General features: G+C 42.6%; 4 protein-coding genes across 4 annotated transcripts; 2 read left to right on the forward strand and 2 right to left on the reverse strand.

The window, feature by feature from the left end:
- Positions 1 to 554: 554 nt before the first annotated feature.
- LOC130830813 (uncharacterized) lies at positions 555 to 11,634 on the reverse strand. Its single transcript, XM_057698138.1, has 3 exons — positions 11,228 to 11,634; positions 2,115 to 2,337; positions 555 to 986 (listed from the first exon to the last, which is right to left on the reverse strand). Exons 1-3 carry the CDS (start codon positions 11,632 to 11,634, stop codon positions 558 to 560), a joined length of 1,059 nt encoding a protein of 352 aa, XP_057554121.1. The 3' UTR covers positions 555 to 557.
- Positions 1,986 to 2,366, forward strand: LOC130831741 (histone H2B type 1-C/E/F/G/I). The gene has a single exon (XM_057700096.1). It carries the CDS (start codon positions 1,986 to 1,988, stop codon positions 2,364 to 2,366), a length of 381 nt encoding a protein of 126 aa, XP_057556079.1.
- A 1,500-nt stretch (positions 11,635 to 13,134) lies between the features above and the next one.
- Positions 13,135 to 13,527, reverse strand: LOC130831719 (histone H2A type 1-D). The gene has a single exon (XM_057700073.1). The coding sequence runs from the start codon at positions 13,525 to 13,527 to the stop codon at positions 13,135 to 13,137; it is 393 nt and encodes a 130-aa protein (XP_057556056.1).
- Positions 13,528 to 13,887: 360 nt separating this feature from the next.
- LOC130831738 (histone H2B type 1-C/E/F/G/I) lies at positions 13,888 to 14,292 on the forward strand. Its single transcript, XM_057700093.1, has one exon. The coding sequence runs from the start codon at positions 13,912 to 13,914 to the stop codon at positions 14,290 to 14,292; it is 381 nt and encodes a 126-aa protein (XP_057556076.1). The 5' UTR covers positions 13,888 to 13,911.
- Positions 14,293 to 16,422: the final 2,130 nt, after the last annotated feature.

A 16,422-nucleotide genomic window follows, 5' to 3' on the forward strand; every position in this document is an offset into this window, starting at 1 on the left:
CCCACAGAACCCATATTTTGGGTACCAGATCTCTATTTTCTATACAAAAAGGGTGACAACATTTAGCAGAGGATCTATTGCTCAGAACAGAAGCAAATAGATCAACATCAAACTGCTCTCCAGTAGTACTTGGCCTGGGCCTATTGAACGTGTGCATGTTCATGTTTACACACACGCATGTGTTCATGCCACATAAAGCACCCTTAGGATGCTTTCAGGTTGCTCAAGGACCCATCCTTTTTCACATTTCCGACATCCCCAGACTTCCTGTGTCAGGGAGAGGAAAATTTGAATTATTTTGCCTGATCTAATAATTACATTGGTATGACAGATTAGTGGAGAAAAACAATTTGCACACACAGGTCATTTAGAAATGAGATCCCCTAAGTAAGCAAAGCAAGCTATGTGTGTCATCTATTAGACTCTCCCTCTCTCTCTCGTCGAGGCGGGGAAGTCTACTGCCTTGTGATACAGTCCTTCAAAGTGAAATAGTAGGTGGCTCTGAAAAGAGCCTTTGGGTTTTGGGTTTTAAGTTGGCACTTGTTGGTAGTGATAATTTATGCCCTTTCCCCGCGGATGCGGCGAGCAAGCTGGATGTCCTTGGGCATGATGGTGACACGCTTGGCGTGGATGGCGCACAGGTTGGTGTCCTCGAAGAGCCCCACCAGGTAGGCCTCGCACGCCTCCTGCAGCGCCATCACGGCCGAGCTCTGGAAGCGCAGGTCGGTCTTGAAGTCCTGCGCGATCTCGCGCACCAGCCGCTGGAACGGCAGCTTGCGGATCAGCAGCTCCGTGGACTTCTGGTAGCGGCGGATCTCGCGCAGGGCCACCGTGCCGGGCCGGTAGCGGTGCGGCTTCTTCACGCCGCCCGTGGCCGGCGCGCTCTTGCGGGCCGCCTTGGTGGCCAGCTGCTTGCGCGGCGCTTTGCCGCCGGTGGACTTGCGAGCAGTCTGCTTAGTACGAGCCATAATGAGAGATTTCAAACACTGTTACAACTGCAAGCCCTGAGCCTTTTGCTCATATTTATAACGGCGAAGTCCTCCTGATTGGTCCGAATCTTCAAATTCCGCGCCGTGAATTAAGTAACTGGATAGCCCTTGTGATTGGCTACCAGGTCTCACTTTAGAAAATCTCGATCTATTGAAGTACGGTGTATATTTTCTCTCCTAAAGTTCTCCGCCTTTTATTCACCCTGTCTTTTACATGTTTTATATATACCTTAATTTGTTTTGTTTTAATCCCCTTGTTCGGGATTAAGTTTGGGAAGAGATGAAAATGGAAGCTCCACAGTTCTGAGCCTTCCGTTTTTGAATGTGATTATTGAGTCCAGTTTCGTCATTTATCAGAGGTTCTGATTTTGAATACAAGCTTTATTTTAGCAATGAAAGCACCATATTACATAATTCCCAGCCCTCCAGCAAATACTGGCATCTCTTCCAGACACTCTGTTCCTAGGAGACATGAAAATTCTACCGCTGTTGAAATGTGATGATCCTTGATTATTGGTAAAGCTTAAATGTTGCCCACTCTGATCCAGCCAAACTGGGAATGCCAATGGCATAATTTGGAAAACATTTAACTACGTAGCTAATTTTTATGTTCTCTTTTCTGGAATTGCTAACCCGGTAACAATTTTGGCAGAAGACTACTCATAAATTTATATCTGGCTTTTGTCTCTTTAGGTCTGGATCTAGACAGAAACAAGGCTCACAAGTAGACACTTATGGACAAGACCTTAATTTAATTTTTTGCACTATTTTGAAAACGAAAACCATTTTCTCTGACGGTGAAAAAAATATAGGGTTAGTTCCAAATAAACAGCCAATCACAAAGCAGATTTGAAATCACCTTATTTGCATAGAAGATTTCTACTGGCTAATTTGACCCAATCAAGGATTGAGATAGATTAAGCCCTATTTGCATAGAAGGCCTTCAAAAATAGGGCAGCATAACTAGTTTTCAATCAGTTTTCTCTGTTTTACACCATGCCTGAGCCGGCGAAATCTGCTCCTGCCCCGAAAAAGGGCTCCAAGAAGGCGGTGACCAAGGCACAGAAAAAGGATGGCAAGAAGCGAAAGCGCAGTCGCAAGGAGAGCTATTCCGTGTATGTGTACAAGGTGTTGAAGCAGGTCCACCCGGACACCGGCATCTCGTCCAAGGCCATGGGTATCATGAATTCGTTCGTTAATGACATCTTCGAGCGCATCGCAGGAGAGGCGTCGCGCCTGGCGCATTACAACAAGCGCTCGACCATCACCTCCAGGGAGATCCAGACGGCCGTGCGCTTGCTGCTGCCCGGGGAGCTGGCCAAGCACGCCGTGTCCGAGGGCACCAAGGCTGTCACCAAGTACACCAGCTCCAAGTAAACGATTTTAGGCGGAGTTAAACCCAACGGCTCTTTTCAGAGCCACTCACACTTTCACAAAGAGCTCTAATGCTGAATACTGTTACAATATCAATCAGAACACTTTAGTTACTGTCCTCACTTGATAAGTCCACCCTTAGCGCCATTTCTCTGCTGGATCATGGGGGGCGGGGGGAAGGGGGGGCGAGTTGCAGAGCATTGTAAGATCGTAGATTTGAGTGTGCCCAAGAGTCTTCGCTAAATGTAGTGTTGAGTGGGAAAACTAGGACTCGAGTTCATTCATTCGTTCATTGACAGCCTATTAAGTTTCAGAAAGTGAGGGGTACTAGGGTCAGAGCAGTGAGAAGGATAGTAACTCTCTCCTCACAGGGCTCATAGTCTACAATGAATATTTAGACAGTACTCAAACTGACAGAAAGGGAGCATAAGTCTAAATGTCACTTTAGCATTGCCAAAAGCTGAATTTACTTAACCTTAAATTTTCAGTTTCCCTGAAGGCAATTATGGAACGAAGGTGGAGTAAGAGTGATGGCAAAGGAAGAGGAGACAGTAAATGAGAGCGAAAAAAGAATCATAAAAATATGCAGAGTTCAAGTTTGTATTTATGGACTATGGTTAACAACAGATGTTATATGTTTACATTTTCAGATGACCAGGTTTTATCATCGGTCCACAAGAATTTTGTATTAGTCCTAGTGCTGTGCTTTACTGAAATGTAGGATCTTGCTGAAATGTAGAAAGGAATACTATAATTACAAATCTTATCCCGTTATTCTTCTTAAAGATTCTCCTTAATAAGATTTCTTTTTTTAATGTGCACCTGTATGACTTAGTATTAGATACCTCTAGAAGTGACAGACAACCTAAAATAGTCACTACTAAACAAAATTCAAGTCTTTTTCTCTCTATGTAGCTCAGGCCTGGAATAGGACCTCCACTCTCCTTAGGGAACTCATCTCTTTCTTATGTGTAAGGTATGTTTCCTCTATTATTTGAGAATATTCTCAAATAGATTCTACTATTGAATTCTACTATGAAGGGCCTACCCAAAAACAAATTGGATGGATGAAATTCGTAAGTATTAAGTAGGTAATTCATAAGTAGGAAACATATAAGAAATGTTAGATGGGCAAGCAAGGCATTTATGAGATATAGACAAAATTCAAAAGCTGTATTTACTATAAATCATTGTTAGTACCTCATGAGATGTTAGACATAGAGAAAGTAAGTAGAGCTTGTGTGTGCTACATGGAGATAGAAAGGGATTAAAAAACCAAGAAGGGCCAAACATTTGTAAGACACTAGTATTTATGAGGTACTCAATATTTATGAGGTCTTACATTGACCATACACTGGTGATTCCCATTTTGGTACCATCTGTCCTCTCTAGAGGAACATGCACATAAAAGACTCATTTACTTGGTATGTCACTGGTGACCTCCCTAGATGGAGGCTGTATATTCAGTCCTGCATCTCTCCAACAGAGCAAGCAGGTGTTGACTCCAAATCACTTCCATCTGCTGGACCGCTTTGCTCAAAGTCCTATCTAGTTCTCAGCAGAGAAGAAATTCAATGAAAGGCAGGGAGTGAGAGGGAAAAGAGGGAGAGGGGAGGATCAGAGAGAAGTAGAGGGAGGGAGGGGGAAAAGGGGGAGGAGGGAAAAATGAGGAGAGAGGGGAGGTTTCACATGAACAGTGAAACCAAGGATTCAACTGATCGTTTGCAACCTATCTGAAATGTGTTAATTTGCCCAATCTCTTTTCCCTTGTTTTTTGCTATGTGTTTAAAGTTGATTCAATAAAATTAATCAGGGAACCTAAACTGGTCTGTGAGACTTTATGTTCTATGACCTTGGAAATGGCCTTCCTGGTAGTGTATTTGGAGGGTACCATTGCATTAAGGTAATTTCTCACATGTCATTCTAGTTGTTATTCTTAATAATATATGGTCCCTGTTACCTAGGACATATAATATTGTCCTAGAGGAAATAATAATGTATACAAATATAGAACAGCAATGAAATATGCTTAAAATTTAAGGGCTTTGAGGCTCACTACTGGGCTGAAATTTGTTGTCACCATTTAGTAGCCAGGTGACCTTGGGCATTATACAGAACCATTCAGCAGGTTGCCCTGTATGAAGAGATAATACAGTAATTCTTATAGTGCGTGACTTGCTCAAGATTATTTAGAGTTGGGCCTACCCCAGAACTCTGTTATTTCAATGCTCTGTCTTCCACTATCAGGAAAGAATAAAGGACTTGTGCATAGTGATTTTAGAAGATACACAGGTTTTCTGGAAAGGGAATTAGAGCAAGTGAGGATATCTGAGGTGACAGATACATGACACTAACTTCAGGGCCCTATTTCTGCACAAAGTCTATAAAACTTCAGAGGTAAATGCACACTGGCTGTTAACCTCTTCTTCCTGGGCCCTCAGAGACCGCATTTCCCAGCTTCCTTTGTAGTTGGGTGTGGCCTTCTAGTTGAGTTCCTAACAATGAAAGGTAAATAAAAGTAGAGTTTGATATTTTCAGGTCTGGGGCATAATAACCTCCCACGAAGACTTTCCATGTTCTTTCTCCTCCCAAGAAACAAAATGTTTGAGAAACAAAACAAGCCCAAAATAGAGTCACATCATCAGAACAAGACTTAATTACGGTTTTGGCTCCCCCAGAAATGCCTGATCATCACCAGTTAGGTAATCAGCCTGACAGACCCCTGCCACCCTCTAAAGGAAAGCAACCTTGCAATAACCTGCCCACTTTTTCCCCTAGTGTAACTTCTTTGTTCCTGCTCCCTTTTGCCTAGAAAAATCATCTCACACAACTCCTCGCGGCTCCCTTCTATCTACTAGACTGGATGCTGCCTGACTCATGAATCACTGAATGAAATCAAAAGATCTTTAAAATTTACTCTGTTGAATTTTATTTTTTCATATGTGAAAGCAATACGTGATTGAGGATGATTGAGACACAAAGATAAAAGAACACCTGTGCTCCAGAACAACTGCTTGGAAGAAAGAGCTGCCTGCTGATCTAGAACACCATTTTTGGACCTCATAAAAGCAGAGAATAAACTTGCAATAAGCCATGAAGATTGTTAATTAAGAAAATAATAATAACCTAAAAGTTAAGAGTTATGTTTTATTCGGCAGGTATATGGGGAGGACATAAGCCCAGGAGACAGCCTCTCAGATAGCTCTGAGGGACTGTCCTGAAGCGGTAGAGGAGGAGCCAGGATATATAAGAGATTTTAAAAAAACAAAACAAGCAAAAAAAACCACAGGTAGTTGGAACATCAAAAGATTACTGTTAAAGAAAACAGCCATCTCCAGTTAATGAATTTAGTACTTTTCTGTATTTGGGAAGATGCAAGAGTCTGGACTCATTGAAATCATTCCTTTGATACATAACAACTATCTAGGGCCAGTATCCTACTTTTCTCCATCCTGTATCCTCTCAGGGTGGACAGTCGGGGGCGGTTGCAGTGGCTGATGGCTTGATGGCGAAAACATCCTTTGTTTACTGATGTGGCAGATGACATTCCTCATCCACAAGGTTTGGGGATTTATCTTAATATACCTTCCACCAAGGCAGGGTCCCAATCTCTATTTTCTACAAGGAAGCTCTGTCACTTGTTGCTGGATCTCAAACATTGTAGGATCAGATGGCTAGTGACATTCTTTAGCTGGCAAAGAATAGAGGAAATTGTTTTCCTTCCCGACAGTTTCGTATTATCTGTCAAAACTTGAAGGACACTAGTTTCCTTTTCTTTCCTTGACACTACTTATTAAAAATGAACATAATTAATAGTCTACACACCATAATGAAAATCCCTGCATTTGGACTACAGTCTCTCCCAATAGGAAGTGTTCAGAAAAGATGTGATCTCTTAGTTCTATGCCAAAATTCAGCTATAGCTCAAGATCAACATTTGAGAACATGTATCACCTTTATCATAAATAAATAGTTTATTTTAATTTTGTTTTATTTTAAAAATCATGGGTTTGGCTATCAAATCATCACCATTATGAAGGTTTTAGTATAGAGTTCTATTAGCCATGAGCCAACAGTGAGCAGTTTTATCTACATTTGGGGACTCATCCATAATTATCCAATGTAATCTCAGAAAATTTACTTGTTACAGTGTATAAAGCCTTTTTAGAAATATTATATTTGGATTCTCTTTTTTCTGAGAAGTAAAATGATGATGTGATTATTTGGAACCTCAAAATATCTTACTTTTTATTTTAAATAAATTATCACATAATTAATACTCTTTCCTTAATAACTGGGTTTTTTTTAATGTGAGATTCCATGATATCGATTGATTGATTGATTGATTGGCTGCATTGGGTCTTCCTTGCTGCACCTGGACTTTTCTCTAGTTGTGGTAAGTGGGGGCTTCTCTTTGTTGTGGTGGGCTGGCTTCTCATTGCGGTGGCTTCTCTTGTTGAGGAACATGGGCTCTAGGCTCACAGGTTCAGTAGTTGTGGTGCACGGGCTTAGTTGCTCTGCGGCATGTGGGATCTTTCCAGACCAGGAATCAAACCTATGTCCCCTGCATTGGCAGGCCACAATTGATATCCTTGAATCAGGCTGGCAGTCCTCCCTGGGGTTAGTACTCATCCATTCCTGCCCCAGCCTCAGTTTACCATCTGAATCGGGTGTGCACAGGAAACTGGAGCAATACTTTTGAAAAAAGAAAATGTGTAAAATCAGTGCTAAGTTATCTAGCAACTCTAGCTTGAGAAAGCAGAAGAGGAACCTGGTTCTATCTCGTTGGTTACCAGACCTGTGGCCATCATTCCAAGTAATGCTCCCAACTTAGGACCTTTGCAGTCACTGTTTCTTCTCTGTGGAATGATCTTCTTACAGATGTACGAAGACCCCTCTTCCTTTCCAGGCTTCATGCTACTGACTTTCATGTGTCATCTCAGTTGTGAAGTTTTCCCCACCCTCCTTACAATGACAACTATCCACCACCCATCTTCCACTTTATGGCAGTCCTTAATCCCCTTGGTCTGTTTTCTTAATGTTTTCTTAATCCTCTTTACCCACCAAAATACAGCATTTTTTTATCTTTATTTATTTTCTGTCTCCCACAAGAACTGTTGGTGAGCTCCACACGGAAGGATCTTTGCCATGTTATACACTGCTCTTTCCAGCACCTAGAACATTGTTGGATACATAATAAGCAAAAAGTTTTTGATGAATGGATGGATGAAGCAAAATGGAAATATGCTTGTAACACAAAACGTCCATTCATTCTCTAGCCCTGGAGATAAAGTTCTTGGCAGTTTTATCCAAATGTACCCCTGTGGGAGGTAGTTCCCCTGAGTTTGCTTACATTTCTTCTTCATCATATTTGAGCTAATAATGGCCCCCCAACCCACAGAGTTACTGTGACGATTAAATTAAATAATCCATGTAAGCACTAAATTACAGACTCTGCATTGATAAAATCATGAATCTTTTACCACCTGGACAGTTCCCAAGGCCGGTATTGTTAACATCTCTATTTGGCAAATGACATAATAAAGACCAAGAGTGCTACATGGACCTTGCGACACAGAGGGCTTGGATTCAGCCAGATCACTACTGATTGACCCAGTAAAATAAAGCTGGATAGCTCACCACTGTCCCTGATACAAAAAACCCTTGCTTGCCTGGTTGCTGAAGACATTTGAATTTGCAATTCAGAAAATAAATTTTTTTACCTGCGGGTAAACAATTTGTCTATAGCCATAAAACTAGTAAATTGACGTACTATGCAAGGTACTGTGCTGTGAATCAACTTTAATCCCAATTGTTTATATTTTATAAATGATTTTCTCTTTTCTCCCTAACTATAAATCCTCCAGGTCAGCTTCTATTTTCAAGGTCTGAATAGCACAAAATGAAGAAAACTGGGCCTTAATTTTTGTGCTGGAGCACAGTTGAGACCACCTAAAAATAAAGCAGAACCTGATTAAATGAGGCAGAAGGACACCAAAACTCCTATGTTCAGCTCCTCTCAATACCTTCCATCTCAGGAACTTCCCTGGCAGTCCAGTGGTTAAGAAACCTCACTCCCAATTCAGGGGCATGGGGCAGGGAACTAAGATCCCACATCCCACGTGCTGCACATCACGACCAGAAAAAAACAAACAAACAAACAAAAAACCTTCCACCTCATTCAGAGGGAAAGCCAAATACCTTACAGTGGCTTACAACCCCCTACATGATCTGACTTCCTTTCATTTCTCTACCTTCATCTCCTCCTACAGCGCCCAGCCCACTCCACATAGCCGCTCTGGCACCTCAGCATTCCTCCTTCTGCTTTCCGCAGCTTGCTCCCTCACCTTGCAACTCTTTGCTGAAATAACTGTTTTCTCAGTGCCGTCTTCATTGGTCATCTTATCTAAATTTCAACTCCCCGTGACAATCCTTATTCTTGCCTTATTGTTCTCCTTCTCACCACCTAACATGTTACATGTGATACTTATTTATCTAATTTATTGTCTATCCCAGAGTTAAAAATAAATTCCATGAGGGACTTCCCTGGTTGTCCAATGGTTAAGAATCTGCCTTCCAATGCACGGTGACACGGGTTCTATGCCTGGTCAGGAAACTAAGATCCCACATGCTGCAGAGCAACTGACACGGGTTCTATCCCTGGTCAGGGAACTAAGATCCCACATGCTGCAGAGCAACTGAAACCCATGTGCTGTAACTAGAGAGAAGCCTGCAACGAAGAGCCCCAGCTGCAATGAAGACCCAGTACAGAAAAAAAAAAAAAAAGAATACCATGAAAGCAAATAATTTTGTTTGTTTTGTCCCCCATGTATATTCCCAATTCACAGAACAGCATCTGGCACATTGTAAACTCAACAAATGTATGTGGAATAAATAAATTTAACAATTCATCAATGTTAAGACATTTTGTTAGGGGAGTAATCATGACATCATGAATAGGTTTTAAAACGATAGATGTGTATTAAAATATTGAGAGAAAATGATATAACTTGGTTTACAATAATTAAGGCAATAATCAAGGTAGAAGAGGTATAGGTAAAACATATTTGGCCAATGTTGATGACGTTGAGGCTGGGTGAGGAGTGCCTAGGGTTTGTTAAACTATTATCTCTTCTTCCATATATTCTCGAATGTTGCATAATAAAAATGTTTTTTTTTTAAATGAAACAATATGGGGGGAGTGATAAATTGCTAAATAAATAAAGACTACAGAGAAAGACCACCTGAAAGCCCAAACAGGACCTTGTACTAATCTGTACAGGAAAGGCCCAATGTGAAGACAGAGAGGTATCCACTGGTTGTCTGCCAAGAGGTCCAGGATGTTTCTTCTTGTAGCATTCCTAAAAACTTGATAATGTCAACCTCTGAAAGCCTGAAAGCAGCTCCATTTCTCAGTAAAGACTCACATTAGCCCTGTCCTCCGAAGTTGCTATAAAAGTACTATTTGATTTGCTGCAGTGAGATAAACCGTTACAAAGCAAGGCAGAAAGTCCTCCTTTGGGGACTTTATTCTCTCTGAGGGCAAACTATAATACAAGGAAAGTCTGATTCAAATAGGTAACTCTTTCCTAAGCCTGGAGTGTAACAGGAGCTAATCACGAGATTGGAATTTATGTAACATCTAGTCCCAGCCTTAGCTACCTGTTGGAAGCACCTGAGCTTTAATAATTACTATTGCCTGGGCTCACCTCATACAATTATATTCATACTGATTGGACCCCAAGCAAAAATACTTCTATAAAAGCTCCAATTGACTATAATGTGCAGTCACCATTGAGACCACTGATCCATAACGAAATCAAACTCAGAGGCACCTTGTTATGTGAAACTGCTTGAGAGAAACTTTATTCTATTACAGAAATAAAAGTAGTTTGCAAATGCTTGCTCCTACTGAGTTCACAAACATCCTGCTTTACTTGATGAGACCAAAAACACCATTTTTAAAAATGGACTTGTTAAACTAGTCTTCTTAAGAATCACCTGGGGTGAACTTGGTACAGTGAAGGTTCTGAACCAATAGACCTGGGGGAGGTCCAAAAACCTACATTTCTAGCATGTCCCCAAGTGATACACATGCTGCTGGTGATAGACAATTTATGAGTGAAATTGTAGAAGCCAGGAGGCCTCTCTGCCTTGGGTTCAGCTACCAATAAGCTTATTAGAAATCCTGAGTGGCCTAATTTTTTTATAGAAGTCAACTATCAGCAAAACAATGCCCTCACTATTCTGTGTAAAAGAACAATCATTTCACAGGAAAGCCAAAACTTTAACTTAGCAGAGATTGGAACTGAGCAAGTTGAGGTCTCAGAGACATTAGAAAGCAACAAACGCTTTAGCTTTAGCAAGTATAAACAGCAAGTCCACACCCACTTTCACCCAAATTCAACTTTTTGTGAATAAAGCAGCTCACCTTTCATAATCCAGGCGATCCAATGATCCCAACCCAACGTTCACATCACACTGATTACTACCCCTTCCAAACTACCTAAAACACTGCTTATTCGACTGCCAAGTCTAACAATCCCCCAACCCACCTGCACGGGTTTGTTTCCCACAAGGCAGATTTCCCATGACACCAAAATTCCTATCTATAAGAAACTTTTGCATAGTAAGCTACCCATTGACCATACTCAAAGCTGTCAAAGGTCAAGTTTAACAAGCTGAAACAGTAAAGAAAGATGTAAAGTTGAACGCTTCCAGGAAACAAGTACACTCAGCCACTTCTCAGAAAAACCTTAACCTTTCCTACAAACAAAACAAACTACGCGACAGCTACTTTAAAGAAAGTGTGGGTGGCTCTTAGAAGAGCCTTTTTAGTTGGATTGACAGCTGGAAAGCTTTACGCCCTCTCTCCGCGGATGCGGCGAGCAAGCTGGATGTCCTTGGGCATGATGGTGACACGCTTGGCGTGGATGGCGCACAGGTTGGTGTCCTCGAAGAGCCCCACCAGGTAGGCCTCGCACGCCTCCTGCAGCGCCATCACGGCCGAGCTCTGGAAGCGCAGGTCGGTCTTGAAGTCCTGCGCGATCTCACGCACCAGCCGCTGGAACGGCAGCTTGCGGATCAGCAGCTCCGTGGACTTCTGGTAGCGGCGGATCTCGCGCAGGGCCACCGTGCCGGGCCGGTAGCGGTGCGGCTTCTTCACGCCGCCCGTGGCCGGCGCGCTCTTGCGGGCCGCCTTGGTGGCCAGCTGCTTGCGCGGCGCCTTGCCGCCAGTGGACTTACGCGCAGTCTGTTTAGTTCGAGCCATCTCAAGTAAAGGTGAGAGAAATAAACCAACCCAATAAGTAGGAAGAGGTCCCCTTTATATATACTCAGAAGCATTCTGATTGGCCTTGCGTTATTTCAAAAGTCCCGCGAAACAAAACCATTGGCTGAAGAGTCAATGAAGTGATTGGTGAAATACTAGAGACTCTGATTGGATGAAATATTCCACATTTCAATCCCTCTTTTTGTTATACACTGCCATCCAAAGGAGCTGATTTTCTAACGTTCTTGTTCAGCACATCTTAAGTTGTAAGTGAGGAACCACTTGGGATCGTGGAAGATCTATGTAATGGGGCCTGAAATTCCGAGGACTACGCTTTAAGAACAGATTTATCTGTATTCTCTTTTTCTCAGTGGTTATTCTTTCTGAACTGAACTTAGATTCCCCTGGCCAGCTACTTCCTATCTCCACTGGGAAACCGCAGGGAAAGGGACGGGCCAGGGATGACCGGCAAACGACAGTGATTGACTTTCCTGTGGTAGCCAAATGCGATTTTGCTTCAGTTTGTGGCAGCAGAAATTAGTTAAGATAGCCTCCATCATGTTAAACTCTATTCTTTTAGCCCATTCAGCCACTCAGAGATGTTTTTCTGTCTTGCTTAATTTCACTTTGAAAATGATTACTTTCTAGTTAGAATTGTACTATGCACCTGGTGTTTACTTCGAGAAAACACTACCTTCCTTTGTGAACATTCTTAATTCCAGAAAGGTCACGGTGCCATAACTCAAGCACCTTCAGAGCCAGTCCCAGGACCGCCTGACGCCAGCTCTGATTTTGAAATTTCCCTAAAGTAAAAAAGAATGCATACTTGCATCCTTATCTGCAGTCCTACTTTCCACTCCTAGACTATGTAAGACTCCTTCCTACTCTCTCTCAAGGGAGGGACAGCCTTCAGGGCACTGCTCTGCTGTGGCCTCCTTCGGCTGGCAAAGCAATGAAAACTACTCTTTTCTACCTCACCCAACTCTGTCGCCGCTGTGTGTCACAGGTGAAGAGGCCGACTTTCGGCAACATGTTCAGAACTTGAAAAGCCCGCGCTTATCTTTGATTTGCCAGAGGTTCTTTCGTTTCACTGTTTCAAACGTCTTAGGGACATCCCAAGCTACCACCCTCACCTGTTTTTTCGACAGGATCGTATGTTTCCCTTCGCTCTAGAGAAATACCTAAAGACTACCTCAAGTTTTGTAAACGTGACCAAAACTTAGCTTTTTCACCACTACTAAAAACCCTTGTTTACGGTACTAACCTTTTTCTTGTAAAAGCCGTTTGCCTGAATCACATTGCAAGCAGTTCTATCGAAAAGCCAAAATAGTTTGGGGTGGTAAAGTATAGCGACTACCCTGTAGCTTTAACTGTGTTAAGTCTTATAGACCGAGCTCAGATTTAGTTTGTTACAAGCCTTTTTAAATGTGAAAATGTGGATGGCTCTTAAAAGAGCCTTTGGGTAAAAGGTTATAAAGACACGCACTGACTGAAATACGTTCACTTGCCCTTGGCCTTGTGGTGGCTCTCGGTCTTCTTGGGCAGCAGCACCGCCTGGATGTTAGGCAGAACGCCGCCCTGAGCGATGGTGACTTTGCCCAGCAGCTTGTTGAGCTCCTCGTCGTTGCGGATGGCCAGCTGCAGGTGGCGCGGGATGATGCGCGTCTTCTTGTTGTCGCGGGCCGCGTTGCCCGCCAGCTCCAGGATCTCGGCCGTCAGGTACTCCAGCACCGCCGCCAGGTACACCGGGGCCCCGGCCCCGACCCGCTCGGAGTAGTTTCCTTTGCGGAGCAGGCGGTGCACTCGGCCCACGGGGAACTGGAGCCCGGCCCGCGAGGAGCGGGTCTTGGCCTTGGCGCGTGCCTTGCCACCCTGTTTGCCGCGACCAGACATGATGAAATATTGATAACGGAACAAAAACCAAAAAAATTGGCCCTCACAAGACGAGAAACCAGACAATTATACTCTGCGACGGTTTGGTAATACAGCCTGTGCAATGGGCGGAACACAAATTTTAGCCAATCAAAAGCCACAACAACGTTACTAATTTACATAGAGCTTGTGTAATTCTAAGGTTAAATTATGTAAGGGTGAGCTAAGGGACGAGCCAATGAGAGTTTGGACTAAGGAGCCTATCAGAGGTTAGCATGCTGAGAAGAGCAATCACAAATCGTAATTCCGCCATCCTTAATTTGCATACAGGCCAAGCAACATAGGCCACTTGCTTGTGGGCGTATTTGTCTCTCACTTTCTTCTCGGTGGTTTTCCTGTTTTGCGATGCCTGAGCCAGCTAAGTCCGCTCCAGCCCCAAAAAAGGGCTCCAAGAAGGCCGTCACCAAGGCCCAGAAGAAAGATGGCAAGAAGCGCAAGCGCAGTCGTAAAGAGAGCTATTCCGTGTACGTGTATAAGGTGTTGAAGCAGGTCCACCCGGACACCGGCATCTCGTCCAAGGCTATGGGCATCATGAACTCATTTGTTAACGACATTTTCGAGCGCATCGCGGGCGAGGCGTCGCGCCTGGCGCATTACAACAAGCGCTCGACCATCACCTCCAGGGAGATCCAGACGGCCGTGCGCCTGCTGCTGCCCGGAGAGCTGGCCAAGCACGCTGTGTCCGAGGGCACCAAGGCTGTCACCAAGTACACCAGCTCCAAATAAACTCCTCAACTCTAACAACGCCAATAATGCAAGGCTCTTTTAAGATCCACCCACGTTGTCTCTTAAGGATCTGTAACTCCATAAACATAAAGTGGCCAGGGCAATCAGTGAGAAAGTAAAATTATATTTATGTACAACTAGCAAAGATAACTTTCCTGATTGCAGTGGGGTGAGGAAAAGCCATGAGTATAGCATTAAACCTGAGCTCAAAGGTTTTATTTTCTATTTATTAGCCACGTGAAAAGGAAGCAAAACATGCCTATTTGTATATTGATAATTCTAAGCTAATTATTATTAAGAAACAGGAAAAGCCCTGAAAACTTAAAAAGGTTACTCTTTCATAGACGTTTACATATAAGGGAAATATCTCATTTGTAAGGATGTCTCCTTTTCTGTACCAGGAAGAGAATGGCCAAATCTCTACAATCTGTTATCTCTGGAAAAGGCCACAACTTAAATCTGCATATAACAACCTTACCCATGTTTTCTGTGCTTTTCCTGGTTGCCTCCCACAACTGACAGCCCACCCCATAATTTTTTGTCTTTAGCTGAAGATGGTATTTAAGGTGGTGGCTGCAGCCATTTTGTAGATTTTCTCCGTTTTACAGGGGCTCTCCAATGTATACAGGAGATACGTTATTTCCTTTTGTTTTTCTCCTGTTAATCTTTCTTGTATCAATTATTAGACAAGCCAAATAATCTAGAAGGGGAAAAGGAAAAAAATTTCCTCTCTACATCTGCACAGTAATTTCAGTGAACATTAAATAAGTGACATTTTGTAATGGTGCTGGTGAAGGAAATTCCCTAAATCCCACATATAATTAAGGCATTCATTTCTTGTCCAAAGTTAATTTTAAATAATTTTAAAACGATGCATTATTGAAAACACGTAGATAAGCATGTTTAAGAAATAGATAAGCATGGTTTAAGGAGAAATTCCCCAGCATATGATACAGTCCTGAGTGCCTCTTTGAATGCTAAATTTGGACATGTCACTTAAACCCTCTGTGAGCATTCCCTTACCTTTAAAATGGGAAGAATAATTAGCAACTACTGTATGGCATTGCTGGGGTGATGAATTAGCACAGCACTTAGGGTGGTGCCTGCACAGAGAAAGTCCTCTAGAATATTACCTGTTGCTAAAACATCTGGCTGAAGGGCGGGGAGGTTGCCCTTAGTCCTGTCTGCTTTGGAATCTCAGAATCCTGAGGCTGTGAACAAGTCAATAGGCTGGAAAGTCTACTAGCAGTTGACAGCGATTAGGATTCCTCGTGTGGCAGTGTGGACAATCTCATTCCCTTCTAACAGCCCAGGCCCCTCTTTATTTTATTTTTTTTCCTTTTAAAAAGAGTTTTATTGAGATATAATTGACATACAATAAACTGCATATATTTAAAGTGTACAATGATTTTTTTCTTATTAGTCATCTATTTTATACATATTAATGTATATATGTCAATCCAAGCCCCTCTTTAAAACCAATTCTTTCGCCTGAACTGTTCTGAGGACAACCTAGTGCCTGTAAGTCTTCCCTGCCTTTGATAGCCAATTCAAGTAACATGTGCCTTACTTTCCAGGGACCTTCTCATGCCTCACTAGGATTAGGGGTACCTCTTTTAATAGTCAGATGTGTTGGGTTATAAGGAAGGCCATATAGGAACTACTCACCTCCATCTGCCTCTCAGACCTCGTCTCCTTTTCCTCCACACCCCCTTGCCCTCCCTCTGCCAAACAACAATACTTCCTTGCTACTTCCAGGCTTTCCTTCTTGGTCTTCCTTCCATTTGGAACTTCACTTTCTCAATCTTTTTTTCCCCAGGCACCACTTATGAGTAAAGACTTCTATGACCATATCACTTAAAATGTCACGTCCTTCCTCCATACTTTAATGCCTTTCTCAGCTTCAATGGTCCTCATAGCACCATCTTACACACTATATTTTACCCGTTTTGCTTGTGCTCCCTCCAATAAAATATAAGCTCCATGAATATAGTTTTGTTCACACTTGTTCACTGCTATAATTCCATAGTGTCAAACAGTGCCTGGTACATGCCATGTGCTCAATTTTGTTTTTGTTAATATTGTCATATGAATTTGTTTCCTCACACCAGTGCCTTAGCTCAAATATCT

The sequence above is a fragment of the Hippopotamus amphibius genome, chromosome 11 (assembly GCF_030028045.1).
Source record: "Hippopotamus amphibius kiboko isolate mHipAmp2 chromosome 11, mHipAmp2.hap2, whole genome shotgun sequence".
NCBI classification, from domain to species: Eukaryota; Metazoa; Chordata; class Mammalia; order Artiodactyla; family Hippopotamidae; genus Hippopotamus; species Hippopotamus amphibius.

Coding starts and splice junctions, on each gene's coding strand:
- LOC130831741 (XM_057700096.1), top strand. CDS start 1,986: ATGCCTGAGCCGGCGAAATCTGCTCCTGCCCCGAAAAAGGGCTCCAAG.
- LOC130831719 (XM_057700073.1), bottom strand. CDS start 13,527: ATGTCTGGTCGCGGCAAACAGGGTGGCAAGGCACGCGCCAAGGCCAAG.
- LOC130830813 (XM_057698138.1), bottom strand. CDS start 11,634: ATGGCTCGAACTAAACAGACTGCGCGTAAGTCCACTGGCGGCAAGGCG. Junction 2,338..11,227: donor CGCATCCGCGGAGAGAGGGC/GTAAAGCTTTCC, acceptor ACTTGGTGACAG/CCTTGGTGCCCTCGGACACG. Junction 987..2,114: donor TGGACCTGCTTCAACACCTT/GTACACATACAC, acceptor CAGTTGTAACAG/TGTTTGAAATCTCTCATTAT.
- LOC130831738 (XM_057700093.1), top strand. CDS start 13,912: ATGCCTGAGCCAGCTAAGTCCGCTCCAGCCCCAAAAAAGGGCTCCAAG.